Genomic DNA, 20,280 nt, shown 5'->3' on the forward strand with positions numbered 1-20,280 from the left:
AAGTCTTTGGTATGACTCAGCCGGGGATCGAACCCACGTCCTCCCGCATCCGAGGCGGACGCTTATTCAAGTCAGATTATAGGTGATAATTAATTATCATGTAAAGAAAAACTATAGAAATAATTTTATATTTTGGACTAAAGTACGTTACTGATGATAAACTTTTAGAATTGGTGATATACTGTACAGGTATAACTGATAGCATTATAGGTATACTGATAGTATTATAGGTATACCATACAGGTATAACTTATAGCATTGGATGAATACTGTGCATGTATAACTGTTAGTATTGTTTAAATACTATACAGGTGTAACCGTTAGTATTGGTGGTATACTGTACAGGTATAACGATACTGGTAGTATATTATACCGGTAAAATTGTCATACAATCACAGAAAACCTCTGCCTAATGAAGAAAACTAATTTTAAACGTTAGCACCAAAGACGGTTACGTACCCGTCCGGATAAACATCTAGTGCTTATGAATTCATCCCAGGGGACTAATCATCCTGATAATTCAAATGAATACAGATTTGTATCATCACTGTCCTTTTTAATGATCAGTGATAGCAGTGGCTCGAAATCACGATTAAGCTTCTGCTGCTTATCGTTCATCAACATTCCCATTTGACCCGAACGATCTGGTGGCCTAAGTGGTTAGAGCGAAAGCCTCGGATGCGGGACGTCGCGGGTTCGAACACCAGTCAAGTCATACCAAAGACTTATAAAAATGGTACTAGCAACTGCCTCGCGTGGTGCTCAGCCTCAAGAGGTTATTATTAGGACTTGTCGACCCGATATGAGGTTAATGTGACTAGGTTTGGACATGATGCTACATGTCTGTGGCATAATGCCCCAGCGCTAGACAGCACTATAAACTGACACACGACAGAAATCGCTAAAAGTTGTTAAAGCTACGTTCGAAATCCAAATCTCTCTCTCTCTCTTTCACACACACACACACACACACACACACACAGATGTTTGACCCCACGTGAATCTACTTCCAGTTATGGTAAACAAGTATGATCCAAACTCGCGCATATTTAAGATGTGACTTTTAGGTCTATCAGACCGGGTAGTCGAAGACCTCTGCCCGATGGTATTTGACGACTTTTTCCTGTTAATCGAAGGCCGCTTTTTATGCAACAGCCAATCACTTTTTCAGCACCATCCCAGATGCGTTTCCGACTGTTCCTAACACCGCAGCTTTTGCAACCGTTGAACCGCTACAGACAACAACGTTGGAATCGCTGCAAAGAATGGAAATGTTTCAGCGATATTTTGCATTTGTATTACCTGAGAGTTGGATAATTTTAATGTCACCGAAGTGTTATTGTGTTTGGCCGCGTTATGCTGAGCGAGTTGTGTTTAGGACAGCCACACAGGGACATATACAATTAATGTTTGCCTGAGAAATAGGCATTGTGACCCAACAATCATTTTTAATTGCGTTTCTTCTTCTTCTTCTTCGCAGGCTGATGTTCACTAAGGCCGACCTTCGCTTCGTGACAGGGCATTTATGCTATGTAACATATTCAAGATTGTCTTTGAGAACATCCTATGAATTTTTCACTGGTGCATCGATGACGCTCATTCGGCCACCAACACCCTTCAATAACTGTCTTGTTGAAAGTATCACAGCATAATATATGTCATTAGATACAGCTGCATGAAAATAATTGTCAACGACGGACTGTCTGAACAACTCCAAGTGTTTCAGTGAAAATAATAAATCGGGTACATTGACGAAAGTCTTGTTGGGAAATGTGCAGACTCGTATCGATCTTTTGATAGCGGTCAATATACGAAGCACAATATGATATGCACGTTGCACGTGCAATATGAGGAGTGTCTGGTGCATAGTTAAGCAGAATTTCTTCAGAGGGTTCATGATGACCGTTTAATCGCAAAGAAACGTCAGTCACTCCTAAGGTGTAAAATATAATCTTACTATTGGTTTGACCATTATCTCGATTTTGAAACGCAACACCTATATGTGCTGGTGCAGTAAGGCCATGTTGAGTGCTTATTTGCCAAGTATCCCGCAATAACAGTTGGTGGGTGCAAACGAAAGCATTGACGTGGTTCCCGACTGCATAAACGATAACAAATGAGATTCTGTTGTCAGTGTAAGGTGACTGTATGTTTAGCTCCAAAAATAACTCTAAAGGTGTGTTACATCTGATTAAAATTGTTACTGCACGAGTTTGCGACATTTTGCCTATACCATTTTTACCTACCAATGCCTTGTATTCTGAGTTATTAGGAATATTTTGTTGGAGCAGGTGATTAGGCATTTTATTATCTCATTGTCAATTTCAACCCCAACGTTGCTAGCTTGTTTGCTTGTTTTCTGTAACAGGCTCTGCTGAGTGCTTGTAATATTACATTCCTGTACCTATAATCTTTTCCTTTCTAAGCAATTATTTTAATTTGTCTGCGTCTGATTGCCGTCTTTCTTTTACGGCGATGTTGGTTGTTGCGGCTCATGAATTACAACTATCAATGGCACACCATCAGTCGTAAGCTAAACTTTTCTTCCAGCAACGTTTGGATATCTTTTCAAGCCTCTTTGTAGCTTCCCGCAGTAGAAGAGTTAGATATTTCGTTCTCTCAAAATAGACTAAATATCTGGGTTCTCCCTTCTTTTTCTCTCACTATTTTGTGTTAAATTGAATTATTGCACATGTTGCTGTTTTTAACATACGTACTATATGTTTTGCTTTTTCCCTCAGCCATCTGCTCTACCCCAGAAAGAGCTGGAGTCAGATCTTGATCAATCTGGTTCATCAAAGTCTTCTGCGCTGTTCGACCCTCGATTATTACTGCTTCTTGTTATTTCAGAGTTTTGATAATTTTATCTTGTCTATCATTGTGCGCTGTCGTAGCCTTTTATATGCCTTTTTGTTACGGGCTTACATAATGTTTGTGCTACTTCTCGGTGAATTTTCTGTTCGCTTCTGCGAGGATGCGATTATGTAATAGTTGCTGCTGCTCCACGTACCTATCATAATTTCAGCTTTATTTTCTGGTGCTTTTGCTTGTACAAATGGCATGGTATACAAAGTGTTTGCTTAAAATACTGCTCCAGACACAAATGGTGTCTCAACACTTGGTTTGGATGTAACGTTTCCTGCGCCAGGGTTGTCAAAGATATCGTAGCATTTAATCTGGCATATAAAATTCACTATAACCATGACGATACATTTCAGGAATGTGTTCTGCATTTCTTTGAAAAGTCATAAAATCATGTTTGCTGCCGCCAGTTGCATGGACAATGATCACGTGAAACAGAATCCATGTCGTGGTTGTTCAAACCAAAAGAAAAAAACATCTGCTGTTATCTCTGTTGTGAAGTTTTCTGTCGTATTCTTAGTAAAAGCATTGTTTGTCGCGAGAGCACTTAAGAAAGATGGTGTCTACAAGCAGACTATACGAGGCTACAACTGAGACATCTAAACCTGACTTTACTTGTGGAAGATAATAATCATGTAGCTTGTCAACGTCTCTGTTGAACGGGAACTTAATTCCAGGGGCAAACTTTTATTGTTTACGACAGCGTAAGCGTCTGGACTGTATATAAAGCCGTCTATGGTTATTCTAATTGCAGTCATTGACTTTTCCGTTTATGGTGATCTCTATGTATCTTTTAATGATTAGCTTAAATAGTGTTCCCCATAGACATGGCAACGTTGTTTTGTTGTTTGACAAGTTTTATTCTGGCAATGCCCTTTGGTTTTGTAAACGAAGAAGACTCCAAGAATAGTAGTCAGCTCTGAGCCGCCAATCGTGGTTGGCAGAAATGACCACCATTCCAATGACTTTTGTTTCTAGTGTGCTTTCACAAATGACTCCAATATGGATTTCAGATCCATTATTATACAAAGAGGTTGTGTCCAGTTAAAGGTTCTAAGTAAACAGTGTGTGTGTGTGTGTGTGTGTGTGTGTGTGTGTGTGTGTGTGTGATTTGGATTTTTAACGTAGCCTTAAAAAAAATTTCAGCCATATCGCTACGATTCCGCAGTGTAACAGTTTATAGTGATGTCTAGCACTGGGCATGATTCCGCAGATATGTAGAATCATGTCCCACGTAATCACATTATACAAACAACAGGCCGACCAGTCCTAACACTAACCTCTTAATGCTGAGAGCCAAGCGAGGCAGCTGTTAGTACCATTTTTTATAAGTCTTTGGTAGGACTCTGCAGTGGTTCGAACCCGCGACCTCCCGCATCCGAGACTGACACTTTAACCGAAGCAGTCTCTAAGTAATCAGAGAATGTAGTACATATGTTTGTATTCAAATCTGATATGTTATTTAAACATAAAATACAGCACTTATCTTACTGCGTTGTGATGTAAATATAAAGTACAACACTAGTTTTATGTAAACATAGGTTATAATACCAGTTCTATGGAAACATAAAATATAGATCTCTCGAAGTTAATAGTATGTGAAAACACCGGGTCTGGTCACAAGGGTTGGTTCCACAGTAGAGGGCCCGAACGTTTTTGCCGTAGTAAAATTTGCAGCCAGTTAGTTGGGGCCTTATGAATGTCTTCCTCAAACTGGAGACAAACATGGAGGTCTCATTTACGGGCTACACAAGCTGACAACTTCAGAAAAGCGAGGTCCAAGACTGGGATGCATACTCCTTGCGTTCATACCTATGTTTTCACATTTCACCAACTACTCATTATGTAGTACCAACTCTGTGTTTACCCGCCTTATCCCGTTTTCGGACCTTGGCGGCTTGCGTCTGTGGTCATGTCTTATAAAGTAAATATATATCAATAATGGGCGTTGGCTATGGTCTCGACAGGGTTTGATGTCCGAAGGATATGTTACCGGGAATTAGTCAGCAGCAGTTTATGTCGAAACCACATTGGTGAAAAGTGATACATGGTAGTCAATTCTCCGACGGCAGCGGCGTCAACAGTTTCTTAAGGCTTTAGGTTAAAAATTGTCATTTGCATATATTTTCTAACACCCTTGATGGATTCTCATCATACCTGTTATGAATCATAATGAAACTAAGGTGGTGTATTATGCTAAAAAATTCTAGCCCTTCTGTGATATTAGAGTCAAGGTCTCACACATAGGAGATAAGGCTTTTCCTTGTTCTTATTTCCTAAACCCCTTGGTGGATGTTCTTTATACACGTGATAAATGATTTTAAAGCTAGATAAACAATTCTGCGACGAGCTTGCACCTCCGTTTGACCTTGGGGTCATGGACACAATTTTACAGCAACCCTTTAATCGTGGCCTCCACATGTAGGAAATCTTTTTTTACCTCATCAAGTGAGGATTCCTTTCAAAGTGTTGGCGCATTTAATGATACGATATGATGACTCAATTCTTCAAACAAACTGATTTTTTTGCATAAATTGTGAAAACTTCATAAAAATTACTTCTGTACTAAAACGCAAAATCGTCTTCACGAATAAAGTGTGTTTGCGTGAAAAATCACTAGTTAAGTATAAAGTAGAACGTAAACATCTTTGTGAAAAGTTATCTTTTCTTAACAAAGTGCAGTCTTCATAAATATATCACTGTCTGTATACGTTGAAACGAATTGACACACCGGAAACAGTTAATCATTTGTGAAAACGTGCTATCTTCAGGAAGAATGTAAAATAGTGTCGATGCATGTCTAAGCACTGTTCTAAGCTGCCTTTGTATGTCGATATAAACCATTCACGAAACAAGTTACCTTTTGTTTTACTCTTTCTTGAGGGGGCCCCGAGTGGCCAAGTGGTCTAAAGCGCTCTTCGTTACGGATCACTGCCATCTCACCTCTGTCTGCGGCGGTTCGAGTCTAGGATTCAGCCAATGTGGGTATGTGAGAAAGCTTGTCAGTAGCTTCTCGTGGGTCGGTGGTTCTTTCCGGTGTTTTCCCGGGTTCTTCCTCCACCATTAATACTGGCCGCCATGTATAGCCTATCGTGTGCTGAGAAATGGCGTTAAACCCCACAACAACAACAACAACAACTCTTTCTTGAAAAAGCACCTTTCATCGTCGAGGCAACAGTATCGATCAGTAAGTATCGATTAGTATCGACGCAACAGTATCGATTAGTAAGTTAAGTTGAGAAATATAAAGTTCAGTCTTTATGAAAATGGTAATTTTTTCACGAAAAATGTAAGAAATTACAGGAAGACGTAATTGTTTGTCTGAAAGGAAAAGAACTCATCAAAACAAGTTTCTTCGTCTATGCATTTGTCTCTCTTTTTTTTTGGCATCCATGTAACTTAAGGTCAGCTTTTCTTGGAGTTACCTTCGAACATCCAGAGGCAACACGGACACTGTTGGCTTAGTATTAGAATCAGTCTTAAAGAGTACGGACTTTCATACGTCTCCCTGGCCTAAAATGCATGGCTCCAACATTTCTTTAAAATTCAATCATATAAATCATTTTTCCTTTCAAGGAAAAGCTTTCAATTTTTACAGCTATATTGTACACGAAAACTATTGTCAAAACTGAAAATTGTTTCGCAGTTTTTATATCCCGAAGTTTTGAAGGATGAAGGTTGAAACAGGTTGGTCACTAGAAAGGAGTATGTAGTATGCGCTATCCATGAATAATTGATGGACGATTAGGTAGAATTTGCCGACTTTTAAATCCTTAACAAACGAACTTCATTGTTGTCATTAATCGGCATACTTTTACCTTTTGATCTGGATTCCATCTCATCAATACTTTGATAAGGAGTTGATGATCATTGTTGCATAGATATATAATGATATGTAAATTGTAATGTCTTTAATTTAGATTGCATCCACCGTGTGTAATACATTGGTACTAAGTTACATTATTGCAATCTATTACTTGTACCTCTTGCATTTCTCCTTCAATTATATGGAATATGTTTGGCAGGTTGCAACTTTTTTTTTTCTAGTTTTCTAAATATCATTTAGGCAGCCTTAGCTGGTGTAACCTTTCTGCAAACAGTTTCTGCAATACTTTGTAAATGCTCAAAGAATTTTAAATAAAATCTGTAGACTATCGATTCATGATCTTTGTGTATATATTTAATGTGAACACAAAATACTGATGGCATATATTTTGCAGTTTCTATTGTCCAAGATTAATTTAGTGACTTATGTGTTCCAGTGATACGTCACTTTGGCATACATATCAAGAGATGGAAATATTGCACCATCTTTTTTGAGGGTCGGACTTAGGGTTTTAAGTACTGAAAATTTATTGTAAAGAAATATTTTAAAACGAATTTGAGATATTTGAACTTTCAGCTGTTTAGACTTTTGTTGCAAATATTGTAATTCTTAAATAAGTATTGAATAATTTCACTTGTCATAACTATAGTTTATACGCTGTAAATTAAACAGGTAATATTTTAAAGATATTGAATTGCATTTCGAATTCCTAACAGTCTGACATACATTAAAATTTTGGTATGCAAATGTGTCGGTTGTATGAAAGCCAAACAAGTTGAACCATACTTTGCATGTAGTACTGTCTTTGCTTGCTTCCACTGGTGTTACATCTGTTGACAAGTGAAATGTGTTTTATATCGTACTTTGAGCTTAGAAAACAATGCCTTAACATTTTCTATTGTAAACTTCTTCCCCTCCATGGAACTGTACCTTCTATGGTAATTGTTCTTTAAAGATACTTTTAAATGCATCGTGTATGTCTGCCAACATTGAAAAATAACGTCATTTACATAAACTATTCTGCAGTGGAACCATATTTCTCAATCACGTATGGAATAGATGGGTAGGTAGGTTGTTAAGTCATTCGTTTTCAAAATGCATTATGTTTACTGTCATCTTGTTGAATCTGTTGATACATGCGAATGACATTAGTATAGGTACACAAGACTTTCTTGCTCATAGTACAAATACGTCATAATTCTTTATTTTTAAAAATAATTATTTCATTTTTAAGTAGGGATGTTTGTAATAAATTCATAGAATAATTTCATGATTTTAACAGCAAGGCAGCAATGTCGATATGCAAATTTTTAAAATTTATTTTCCAGTTTGGAAAGTCTAAAGATAAACAACATGCAAGAGAAAGATAAAATTAATTCACTCATTTCTGTCACTTATAAAGGTATCCCTATGTGCTTGTTGAGGTAAAAAAAAAAACAAAAAAAACAAAACAAACAAAACAGGTGATTTATAGATAACGTTCCAATATCACAACATATTGTTATCGAGCCAAGCACAACCACTGAAAGTGTAAAATACTAAACAGCTTTTAATTTCACATTTGATAATAAAGGTACCTGGACGTTTCGCCCCATGGACGTTTCGGCCCAAGACATCTCGCCCCACTTCAATGGACATTTCGCCCCACATGGTACATGGACGTTTCGGCCCAAGACATTTCGCCCCACTTCAATGGACATTTCTCCCCACATGGTACATGGACGTTTCGGCCCAGGACATTTCGCCCCACATTAATGGAAATATCGGACATTTATAGAAATTCATCAGCATTACACCACGTTCTTCATTTTACTTTAAAATGATCAAAAATATAATTAAGTGTCCCTTGTGATCTGAATTCTTTGGCATTATTCTATATAGTTAAAGAGACGGGAGAAGTACAATTAAATGAAGTATCAATCATACAAAACAATATGGTTTATTTTTGTCGTTTAAATATAATACACCATTCACCCAAATACCAAATTAAATTTAAAATAAAAATCCCAAATTAAATTTAAAATAATAAAACAATGACAAATTATCATTGGATGGATTGTATCCAATAAGAAAATATAATAATAAAACATGGATAATTTGATTTAGTGGCTGTCCCTTATTTTAGCCAAGGTCAACTTGAAATTATGGGGAGGGATTTTGAGTAAGGTGACAAAAACCGGACTAGGATGAACAACCCTATAGATTACACTAAGGATATACATAAATACCTCGACAAAATTTTGAAATTTTTTGTTCAAAAATCTTTTATAAAGTAAACAAACGACATACCTTTGGGGAAAACATACGCATATAAAACAACTTTATTTGTTTTTATAAGTAGGGGTGCATCTGTCTGGTGCCATAAGGAACAAAAAAGTTCTTGCGTTCACTATTGCTCCCAGCAAGTGTTAATAGGACTTAATTACAGACAGGTAACTTCTTTGATCTTCATATTTAAATAATCTACTAAATGTGGTATCAAGGTAATTAAGCTGCAGCCAGGGTTTTGAGTAAGTCGTGTAAGCTTTTATGAAAAGGAAATTACAATTTAGCACAGATGTTATGGCGTTCACTAATAACAAAAACAATGACATAAATAAACAACGTTTGATCTGAATATATCAAAATCTGAGTTTTAGGATAAAAATTATGATTCTTCAAGTGCATTGTCCGACAGATCGTTTAGTATAGAAGCTCGTGCTGGTGTTTGCATGGAAATTTATCAGTGGCTCTATAAATTGCAGTCTTTCCTTTTCTTGGTACTAGTTGTTTTAATATCACGTAAATCAATAGATAGAACAATGTCTTCGTGCATTTACTGCAGAAAACCAGTTACCCGTCGTCAGCAAGCCATAGATTGCGATATTTGCGGCCTACGGCAACACAAAGCATGTAGAAATACTGGTAAGTTTATTTATTTATTCATTTCTACGTCATATTACGATCATTCCGTAATTGAACGGGCATAACAAAATAAATACATTTCTTATAATAATTTTATGTATCTAGTGACCCTTTCTCGCATGTTGTTTTTGTTTCAGTATATCCAATGTCTTTCAAAATAAATCTTATCATAAGACGTCGATAGAATTAACTAAATGATACTAAGACATGGTTTCTATTTACAGGTTTATCAAGCTACAAGTAGGTCTCCTTAGACGTAAAAATTTATCTTTTCAGTTTGTGTGTGACCTGTGCAGTTCTAAACCACAGGTAAGATTTCATTACAAACAAAATATTTTAAGAATAAAGACATGCTACAGTAGCTGGTTCAGTCCAGTCATTTGTTGTTGACTTCGAAAAGGGTCTTTGGCAAGGGATCAGAGCGGCTTTTGAAACCCCGCAAATACACGGTTGCGCATTTCATTTTGGACAGGCCCTTTGGAGAAAGGTTCAGGAATTGGGATTACAGGTAAACACATTTCAGTCCACTCCTTTGAGCTGCCATGTTAATATTCATTAGTCTAGTTACGATGTCTTTAGACTTTGGATAGCTAGTTCAAAACAAGTTTCGAAATGCTGAAAATCACTTATAACTCAAAACGTTTTTGGGAAATTCAATATCTTGAGAAGTCAAAATCTTAATTAGTTAAGAAAATGTTTAAATCTGTTCATCCCAAATTTTTAAAATGTTCTTCACAAATAATTGTATTTTCGTTTCCAATTATAGCGGGTCTATCAGGAACACGACATTATGTACAAACTGCTGTGAAAGGTTTTCGCGCTCCTCCTATTACCAGCAGACGACATACTACCGTCATTTGCAGAATTACAACGAAGAGTTGATCAAGAGGCAGTGAATGTGTAGTCATTCCTACGATATGTGGAAGACAAGACACCTATTTTGCGGGCGACCACAAGTCTTTAATCATCGTAGTTTTTATGTTTCGCGAAAGGAATAAACCTAACTCCATATATACGATCTTGATATTGACTGTTAGAATTACAAAGCCCCCTTTTAAGTTGTGTCTAATTTACGCTCGCTGATTGGGTAAACGAACAGCATGATTGATAAGTGGCGATATGCCAATTTCCTACAAACGGCAAAAAAAGCGAAAATAAAAGTACGGCCGTATAGAAAATGATCACTGTAAACGATCGATTAATTTTCTGAGCAGTCATATTACATGAAGAAAAAAAGGAAAATATTGTTTGATATAACTGCACGCTGAATGTAATTAAAATGGATGAGAGTGATGGGATTATGGGGCATGAAATTAAATCTTAACGGTAGGCCCCTGAAGTAAAATGAAGACAATGGTGTAATGCTTGTGAATTTCTATAAATGTCTGATATTTCCATTGATGTGAGGCGAAATGTCCTGGGCCGAAACGTCCATGGGGCGAAACGTCCATATACCATATGGGGCGAAATGTCCATTGAAATGGGGCGAAATGTCCATTAAAGTGGGGCGAAATGTCCTGGGCCGAAACGTCCATGGGGCGAAACGTCCATAATCCGATAATAAACTACTGTAATGAGAAGGAAAAAAAAAACATGGATAGTAATTTTCGTTTCATATAAGCTAATTTTCGTTTCGTTAAAGTTTATGTTTGATTTTAAATGTTAGTGGGGTTTGTAGCATCGTCTAGAGGCTTAGTTTCTGGGGCACGTGATTCCGCCTGGGTATATATAAATGCCAACTTTGTCTGCAGTGGCTGTTTATTATGAAGCGGTATCTAGCGAAGATGTCCCCTTGCAAGTAAAGCAAGTACATTTTAACGTAGTTCGCCGGACAGGAAAGGGCTAGGTCGGGGAATTTAAAAAATTCAGGGACAAGGTCTTTCGTCGACCAGGATACAGTTGCTACAAGGCTCGTCAAAGAAACGCGGAAATCTTGCGACAATACACACAGTCAAAGATTCTTCGATTCACTTGGCGACCAAGGCGACGACTCTGCAACCAAGTCAGCGACCCAGTCGGCGACTTGGCGACCAAGTGGGTAGGGGCGGATCGAGGTACTGAGTACTGTCTTTATAAAACAACAACGTTGCCACTGCTAATAAAGAGATGAAACAACGATACGTGGATGTAAATATCAGAGAGATGCCGCCACCACAACACAACTTTGCTATATGGGGTCAATCCAATGAATATCAAAATGCGAAGGAGAGAAAAAATAATGTCATAACAAGTGGCCGATTTTGACTTTCTTTATTATGACCGGGCATTACTTTGATAAACCCGATGCTCACATCATAATGGTGCGCCAGTCTAGATCGTACCTCTTTATCTTAACTGGATACAGAGGCATATGAGGTAAAATAAAAATACTGGTAAATGAACAGCTGTGTACTTTCACATCATTAACTCATTCCGTTAAAGAAGGTTTCAAGAATTTTTCACTTATACAGTACCAAAGTCATTATTTGCCAGAGATGAAATTCAGCTCAAAGGACTCAGCATAAACCCGGAAGAGTATTTGTGCGTCTTTGGTTTATATCTAAGTGATGGGTTGTGAGCGCGGTGAAGAGATTGAGGAGTTTGAAGACGGGTGTTGGACCGTCTGACAGCGGATGCTAATACTGATAGCAATTTCGTGACACATGTCAATGGATATCTTCTTCAGAGTGGTGTTACCAGATCCTCGTATACGCACAAATATAATCTCCGCGAATGTAAGATAGAAATGGGCCGTTGTAACAACCGTGATGCAATACTTCCAACTCGAAGCCATTTTGAAGCCATATCATTGGCAAAAGGCAAGAACCGGGCGCTGCCACAAAACACGCCAAGATTGTTTCTACAACGATTAAGTAGATCACTGACAAATCCACCCTGGTTGCATTGCCCGTTGATTATGTTTCACCAGTATTGACGCAGACAAGAAAAGACAAATATTGACGGTCCGCGTAACATTTTTTTGGGCAAGGACGAAAACGATATTTTCAGAAACTATTCAATGGCGTAATTAGTTGGTTTTTATAGCAACATAATGCAAGGCCACAAACAAGTACATTCGCCAGATATTTAAATATTCCACCTAAAGATATTTTCTATGATTGTATGGCAGCTGTATCAGTAAGAATAATTGGGTTAGAACTACGTGTGTATGGTGCACATGTAGAAGACCAGCCTGTCGAGCAATTATACTTAGAGGTCATATTATCAATAGCAGAATTATGATAGACCAACATTGTTACGCCTGAAGAACGTAATCGAAATGGAACAGCATTTGAGAGATGAAATCATTAAAAGAACCTCGCTACTCATTGATGCTATTTGTGGACTCGACGCAGCAATAGCCATTGGCCTTGGTGATGTTGGAATTGTAACCATGGCAATCACCTTAAGCATACCAATCAGAATTGTTATCAGAGCTATATAAACAGCAACCGGTGTCTCGGCTGGTGTGAAATAATTTCGATACGATTACATTCACGAATACGTATTTATTCAGAACTTCTCACGGTGGCACAAAGTTGTCTCAGTAAGATAAAACAGTTAGTATAGGTGAGTTCGAAATGGTACTGGTAGAAATGGAAAAGAACCGACGTCTTCTCGCACAGATATGGAACTGTAACCAAAAACATGTCATTGAGACAGTAAAAATAGAGTAGCTATTTGCTAGGATATATTTATCAGTCTGCCAGCACATTTGTCATTGCACTGGCCTTACTGCGGAGAAATTTCACTAGTGTGCACATTCATGAATGCTCAGTACGGGTTTAATCGTACCCTTGTTTGTGATTTATGGGTAAAGTCTTGAAATACAGACGACGTTGACGTATCTCAGTAAGCCTGGTCCAAAAAACGCTCATTATGACATTACTCAAACATTTTTTCTCTGTCTTTGTGTCTCTATATCTCCAGTTTCATTTCATGGGGACAGTCATATATGATGATTTGGAGGATCGGGCTGTCCCCGAGGACAATATTCTTAAATTTCTTAAGGGGTATTGGGAGAGTTGTCACTGATTGGTCTCTTCCGTCAAACAGATGAGATGTTGCTTTGATCGCTTCAATTACACGTTTGAATTTAACCCTATTGAACCCCAAAACGAAAGGAAAGGCTATGAGATCCGGGTGTATTTCAAGCTTAAGATTTAGCAAAATAACCCGTAATAAATTTATGAAACATCCGTAGTTTCGTATGACGTGCAATTTGAACCTACCGGTACTCAAGTTCTTTGCACAGAGCTGATACGGCTCATGTCATTCTCCCAAACATCTCAGGACCTCAGTCCAATTACACGGTCATGTTCGCTATGACTATATGAGATAAGGCGTGCCAAATTAATACATATTTCTTTCAACAAATCAAGCAAGACTCACACCTATACTATTCGAGTAGTTTGGACCTGTAGTCGAAAAGATTGTCCGCTACAGCATGGTTCATTTCATGGAGAAATATAACTGCAACACTATCTGTATCTGTGTCTGTGGGCATGTTTCCTCTGATATCACATTTTGGAATAAGCAAAACCGTAAACGCGGGTGATTGTTTATTTCGCTCGCATGGATTGGAAGTGTTGATCAAAGCGGGAAATTCTTAAGTTGCAATCGGCTCTAATCGAGCATTTAGAAACGATGTCTCAACTCACTTAGTGTAACAGAGATAATCACCGATTCATGGTAAAGAAAAACGGAAAAGTACTATTTTATTCTAGACAATAACTATAATAAGCGTCCGAATGTAAATCCTCACTTCTTTAAGATGGCGTAGACTTCTACAATAACGGAATCCCTTCTAAAGGCCGTGGAATATTGTTAAGATTTAACGCGAGTCGGTAAATGAACAACACAAATTTCCAACACGTTGACCATTATATATATATATATATATATATATATATATATATATATATATATATATATATATATATATATATATATATATATATATATAAAATTTTAGAATAAATAGAGATAAACAGTTTTATTAATATTTATATTTTATTATGTATAATGCACATTTACAAAAGATATAAAATAAATCAAAAATGATTTTTTAAATATCAAATATTAATATATATCTTGATATATTATTGATGAAAAATGAAAGTGCATTTTTAAATTAATTCTCAATACATCATGATTTATTATTTATAAAATACTTGATCATATGTATTATGCACACCATAATTTTTTATTATATAAATGAGTTCGGATGAAATATTGAAAATTTGTCAATAATAAATCAAGATCTAATATATTATTATTTTTTTGTTTTGATTTGTTTTTAATTTTCAGATTTATTTATTTTATATCTTTTTAAATGTGCATTATACATAATAAAAATAAAAATATTAATAAAACTGTTTATCTCTATTTATTCATAAATTTTAGAGATAGTTGTCAATAAAGAAATATGTATCTATAAAATCCAGTTTTGTATTTTTATGTATTAAAATATAAATCTGTGTCAATTATTCGTTAAAGAATAAGACAATTAGCATAAAAATGTAAGTTATGACGTCATCTTGTTTATGTCATTGATCACTTAGAAACATAATATATTTAATGACGTAAGCAATGATATTGAATTCAGTTTGAATTCTGTCTGGTAAAGCAATAAAGCGAAACCGGTCACATTCTACGTGTTGGTGTTGTTTATATATATCTCTGTCATAAAACTTCACTCAACATTTCCACTAATGAATATATTTTTTAAACTTTTTGAAAATACTAGAAATTTTACTCGAAATTTAAAATGCAGCGTTCATTTTAATAAATCAATGCTGCTAATTTAGATATTTAGAAAAACGATAAATTGTTCTTGTTTTATGACAAAATAACCACCACATAAAAAATTATATTACACAATAGTCAGTGAATGAAGAAACAAAAATAGGGCATATGCAGTGCTCATCTCACTACATCGTAAACATAGATTAGATCTTATTAAGATGCATGTCGATAATTTCACAATTACATCATCCATGTCATTCAATCAATCGAAGACCGCTTTCTGGCTCATTCAAGTAGGTGATTGACTCATCCTTCTAGCCTGCTATTTTTGTTCTAAACCTAAATAGTTATGACCAGTAACATGTTAAAATGTATCCCCAACATTTTCTAAGATTGATTTTGAGGAATTATATGATGACGAAATTATACACTTGTAAAGCAAGCTGAAGGATATGATCCGAGTTAACCCAATGTTTTCACCTAACGGAACCCTGTGTCAAACCTGTTGTAGTCCGTTTGTTGAAATTATCAATATTATAGTATCTTTAATGACTGCTTTTATATTTACGTTATAAGCTCTAAGCATGAATAAAGTACAAATATAACTAAATTGTAACAACAATATGAATAACTTGTCGTTGACTATGTCTCGTAAGACTTTTGTCCCTACAGAACATTAAGATCTCATAAAATGCGAAACATTACCTGATGGATATAACGTTGTCAATAAAATAACTAGCTGACATATGTATCGATAGCAATGGTAGTAAGTGGCCCGAATGTTATTCAACCAACTCGTAAAAGAGCATAGCTTATACATGATTTAAGATGAAATAAAAAAGGAATAAGCGGCTCCGTTTCATTCCACACTTGTGCCGGTTGCTGAAAAACTCCAGACGCAGAATGACCATATGCCGATAATGGGTTTCATGTTCATTCATTCCCTGCGTGATGGCGCAAGATGAAAAGTTACAAGAACGTAAGATCATCTATCGGCTACAATATGTTGCTGATACATTGCACTGAAGCGAGAAAAACTTTCGTGGTCAACTTCTTTTCTTCTTCCAAAAACAAATGTTTCCGTTCAGACGTATCACATACCTGTTGCTAATCTGTCCACTAAAATGGGATCCTTGTGTAAACGATAAACAGATTTATTATCGGAAGACTGGAAACCTTTACCCTTTCACTTACACAACGCCTGTATGTTAGGACCTTTTTTCAAGACTTTCTTGAACCATCAATCAGCAACAATAAAAAAGGAAACATCGCGGAGCTAAAGAAACATTGCCCTTATACGTGGAAGGTTCTGAAAGTAATTTTCATTAGTCCCCATTTTCAAAATGACATATCATAGATGGCGCAATCTCATTTTCACTGAAGGCTCATATTTTGTGTATAAGGCAGTCAAAAGACTGAATGAAGTCATCTTCTGACACATAGCTTATCCCATTAATCATGTCCTGATACATGCTAACGAGTTTCCCTGAATTTCTTATCAGCTGTTTCTGTGGATTTTTTTTAAACACGGCTCTTTTCTACAAGTTGCATCATTTCAGATGTATCACTTCATCTTAGTAGAGAGATACATTCGGTCTTTAAACGATTCTGGTATTAAATAAGATGAAAATGGATAACTGGTAGATGATTAAACAGGACTTAAAATATCAAATTTTAAATAAATGGCTGTAAAAAGAGTAATTTACATGAATAGTACTTAAATTAAAAAAAGGAACAAATGGAAGAAAAGTGACATAAGATAAAATGCTAAATTAGTTTTGGAAGTAACTCTCTATGTTGTTTTATTTAATTGTGTGTTTCAAAAATCATTGCATTTTAACTGTCAACTTGCCTAGATATCACGAAAGATTTCCCATCGCGCAGTCCGTTATTTGAATTACCGACTAATTTTAATTAAACTTTATTTCTTGTCAATTTTTTCTGCAAACAGACGTAAACAAATATATTCAAAACAAGTCTAATATCTTCAAAGGTATCAATACATCTTGGTAGGTAGAAATACAAACCTTGAATGAGAGAGATGGAATATGATCATCGGTAGATAGATAGAATATTGCACAAACAATAAGTTGGACGTTGAAAGTTGTTTTTCTCCAAAGTCATATAGACAAATAGTAATAATTGAACCAACTAAATTCCAGCTCCAGTTTAAGTTGATCTTTTTCATTACGTGCTGTGTAAATAATATTTTTTACAGAAACAATTTTCTTTGTTAGCGCCATAGTGAATCTGAGCTTGGACCTTTTGATCCCCAAATAAATAAAAAAATGTCTTTCTCGCCCTGAAAGCAAGCTATCCGCAAAGTGTGATCAATGTATATTTTCTAAAACTAAACTTATCATGTGGAAAACATGTCTGTCCTCATTTTCACTCAATGTGAACTCAACCTTTGGTCTTTGATTAAAAAATTAATAGGTGTCTTTCTTACTCCAAATACAATCACTTGTTTTGTGTGTTGAAAGAACGTGGCATAGAACAGTTATTATGTATCAACTAATTTTATTCTTTGTGTCACAGTGACCTTGACTTTAGACCTTCCAACTTCCAATTCAACTAGTGTTTCCATTTCCGTACGTTTTTATCTTATGGATCATTTTCATGAGACTGACGGCAAAATCGTAAGGGTTGGCAGGTCTGCAATATTACCAATGTGAAAAAATAATCGAAGCAGAGAACAGCTGCAAGATGAAATGACCAAAAGAACCGCATTGATAGTGAAATGCAGATGTGCATGTTTGGTTGTAGATGGTATTTGTGGGCTTAATGTGACAGGAATCGCAGCCATAACAATCATCATAGGTGTACCAATGGCAGTTACTGTCAGGCTGTGTCGATATCAACAGGTGTCTCTGGTGCAGCTAGCAAAATTGATTTTAGCATGATTACATTCATGAATAAGTGTCTTTTTAGAAATGCTTTCAGTTACACAAAGTAGTCTCAGCATGATTACCAGTAGTGAACCATATTTAGTCACTACTGAGGATAAAATGATTAGTGCAGCTGAGTTGAAACTGTCTTGACGGAAATGGAAAATCACCAACCAGTCTGAGCACAAATTAGAAACTGTGTGGTTGCAGATTTACAGACAATAAAATTCTAGTCAAAACATCAACAACAAAAGAAAAAACAAATACAAAAACCAATTTGTCTTTGGCTATTTTGCAAGTTACTGATGTCACTACATCTATCTTGTTTGACCCTGGCTGTTTGTTTGGCTACTTAACTTTCATGGATTGTTAATATTTGCTATCCTAATAATCCACAGGTTGCACAAAGTATGTGGGTTGCTTGCTAAATAAGCAAAAGTCATGGGGGACTGAGGCTGTGACCTATATCACGAATAAAAAGGCAAAACACACAGAATGACACTACTGAAATAATTGAAAGACCCAGGTAAATTATTGATATTCAGCCCCCTGCTGTGGATCCATTTTGAGCTCCATCCCTGTTATGAAGATTGTCCACATAAATCTGTTGTAAGCTATAAATTTGTGTGCAAAGCAAAATACATTCATTATTAATAGGGGACAATATTATTACTGTATTCGGTATTTCATTAGTTACCAATATAATTGGCACTCACTTGTCCTGCATGAATAATAAGGAGCTCTTCCTTGCTCACACTAACTTGGTAATGCATCACTGGTTATACATATGAAACAACACCTATACTAAGCAAGAGAATGATGTTAAAAGCCTCCAACAAAATGGTTTTTTTTCGCCCTAAATGAACTGATATCCATTGAAGTTTAATCCATTTAGTTCAAATAGTAGCCATAGGTTTGATTAATATACAGAGTAAGTATTTTATGTAATTGCTACATATCCACAGTACTATTACCTGAACTAATTTTGAAAGTTAACATTACAGATGGAAAAATGTCAAGTTTTTGTACAGCATTCCGAAAATGAAGCTGCTGAGTACTGGTTTCCATCAGGATATGGAAAAACAATGATTTTAATGAAGTCAAATAAAAATTAAATTTTAGGCTACAAGGTCATAATTTTTTTTTAAAGTTACTATCTTTTAGAGGTAAATACACAGATGTAATTAATAAAGTTAAACATTTTTCTTTTAATATGAGCAGTTTGAACATGGTATGAAACAAATAGTAAAAGAAGAGTGTCTTGTAGGGACTGAAGCTCTAATGGCTGAAAATAATTTCCAGGAAACCAAAATAAGACCATTTCATCCTGATTGTATTCAGTGATAACAAGGTTTTCAAATTAGCTGCCATTGTGGACAAAATAGATGTCAGATTGGCAACCTTTTCACATAGGATCAACATGACATCCTAAGAAGATTTTCAAAATGGGCGCCATAGTGGCCAAAATTGATATCTGATTAGCACCATTTCTATCAAGTACAAACTAAAAATAAGAATTTGTTAGGTGAAAGGACAATGCTGATATGAACAGCCATCATAGAGATCAGTGATAACAAGATGGCCATTCTGGAAGCCATATTAGAAGTCGGATTGGCACTATTTTCATTAATGAACAACTAGACATGATAAGATGTCTTTCAGTGAAAACCCCATTCTTGCTTATATGACCTTTTATTTATGAGAAAAAGTAATAACATAATTTTCAAGATGGCTATTGTGGCAAGCATACTGAATGTCTGAATGGCTCCATTTTCAATCAAGACCAACTAGACGTCATTAGAAGCTGTATAGTAAAGACTCCATGTTGATATGACCATCCATTCATGAGGAGTAGCGATAATTTTTTTTCAAGATGGAGACTGTGACAGTTTTACTGACAATCAGACTGGTACTATTGTCATTTAGGACCTTCTAGACATCATAAAAGGTGAAAACCCCATGTCAATATAACTGTCAGTTCAGGAGTAGTGATGTGTGTGTGTGTGATTAGGATTTTTACTGTAGCTTTAACAATGTTTCAGTCATAGCACTATGGTGTCTGCAGTGTGGCAG

The 20,280-nt window shown here is 36.0% G+C and overlaps 1 protein-coding gene across 1 annotated transcript in view; it reads right to left on the minus strand.

Annotated features, from left to right (window-relative positions):
- Positions 1 to 1,128: 1,128 nt before the first annotated feature.
- Positions 1,129 to 20,280, minus strand: part of LOC149803284 (diacylglycerol kinase epsilon-like) — a 211,615-nt gene continuing 192,463 nt past the window's right edge. The window contains exon 11 of the mRNA XM_089952971.1: positions 1,129 to 1,256. Within this exon, the coding sequence (XP_089809097.1) occupies positions 1,233 to 1,256 (24 nt within the window). The 3' untranslated portion in view covers positions 1,129 to 1,232. The remainder of the gene's footprint in view (positions 1,257 to 20,280) is intronic.

Source organism: Sinohyriopsis cumingii, chromosome 3 (assembly GCF_028554795.1).
Source record: "Sinohyriopsis cumingii isolate HCF-2022 chromosome 3, ASM2855479v2, whole genome shotgun sequence".
Lineage (NCBI taxonomy): Eukaryota > Metazoa > Mollusca > Bivalvia > Unionida > Unionidae > Sinohyriopsis > Sinohyriopsis cumingii.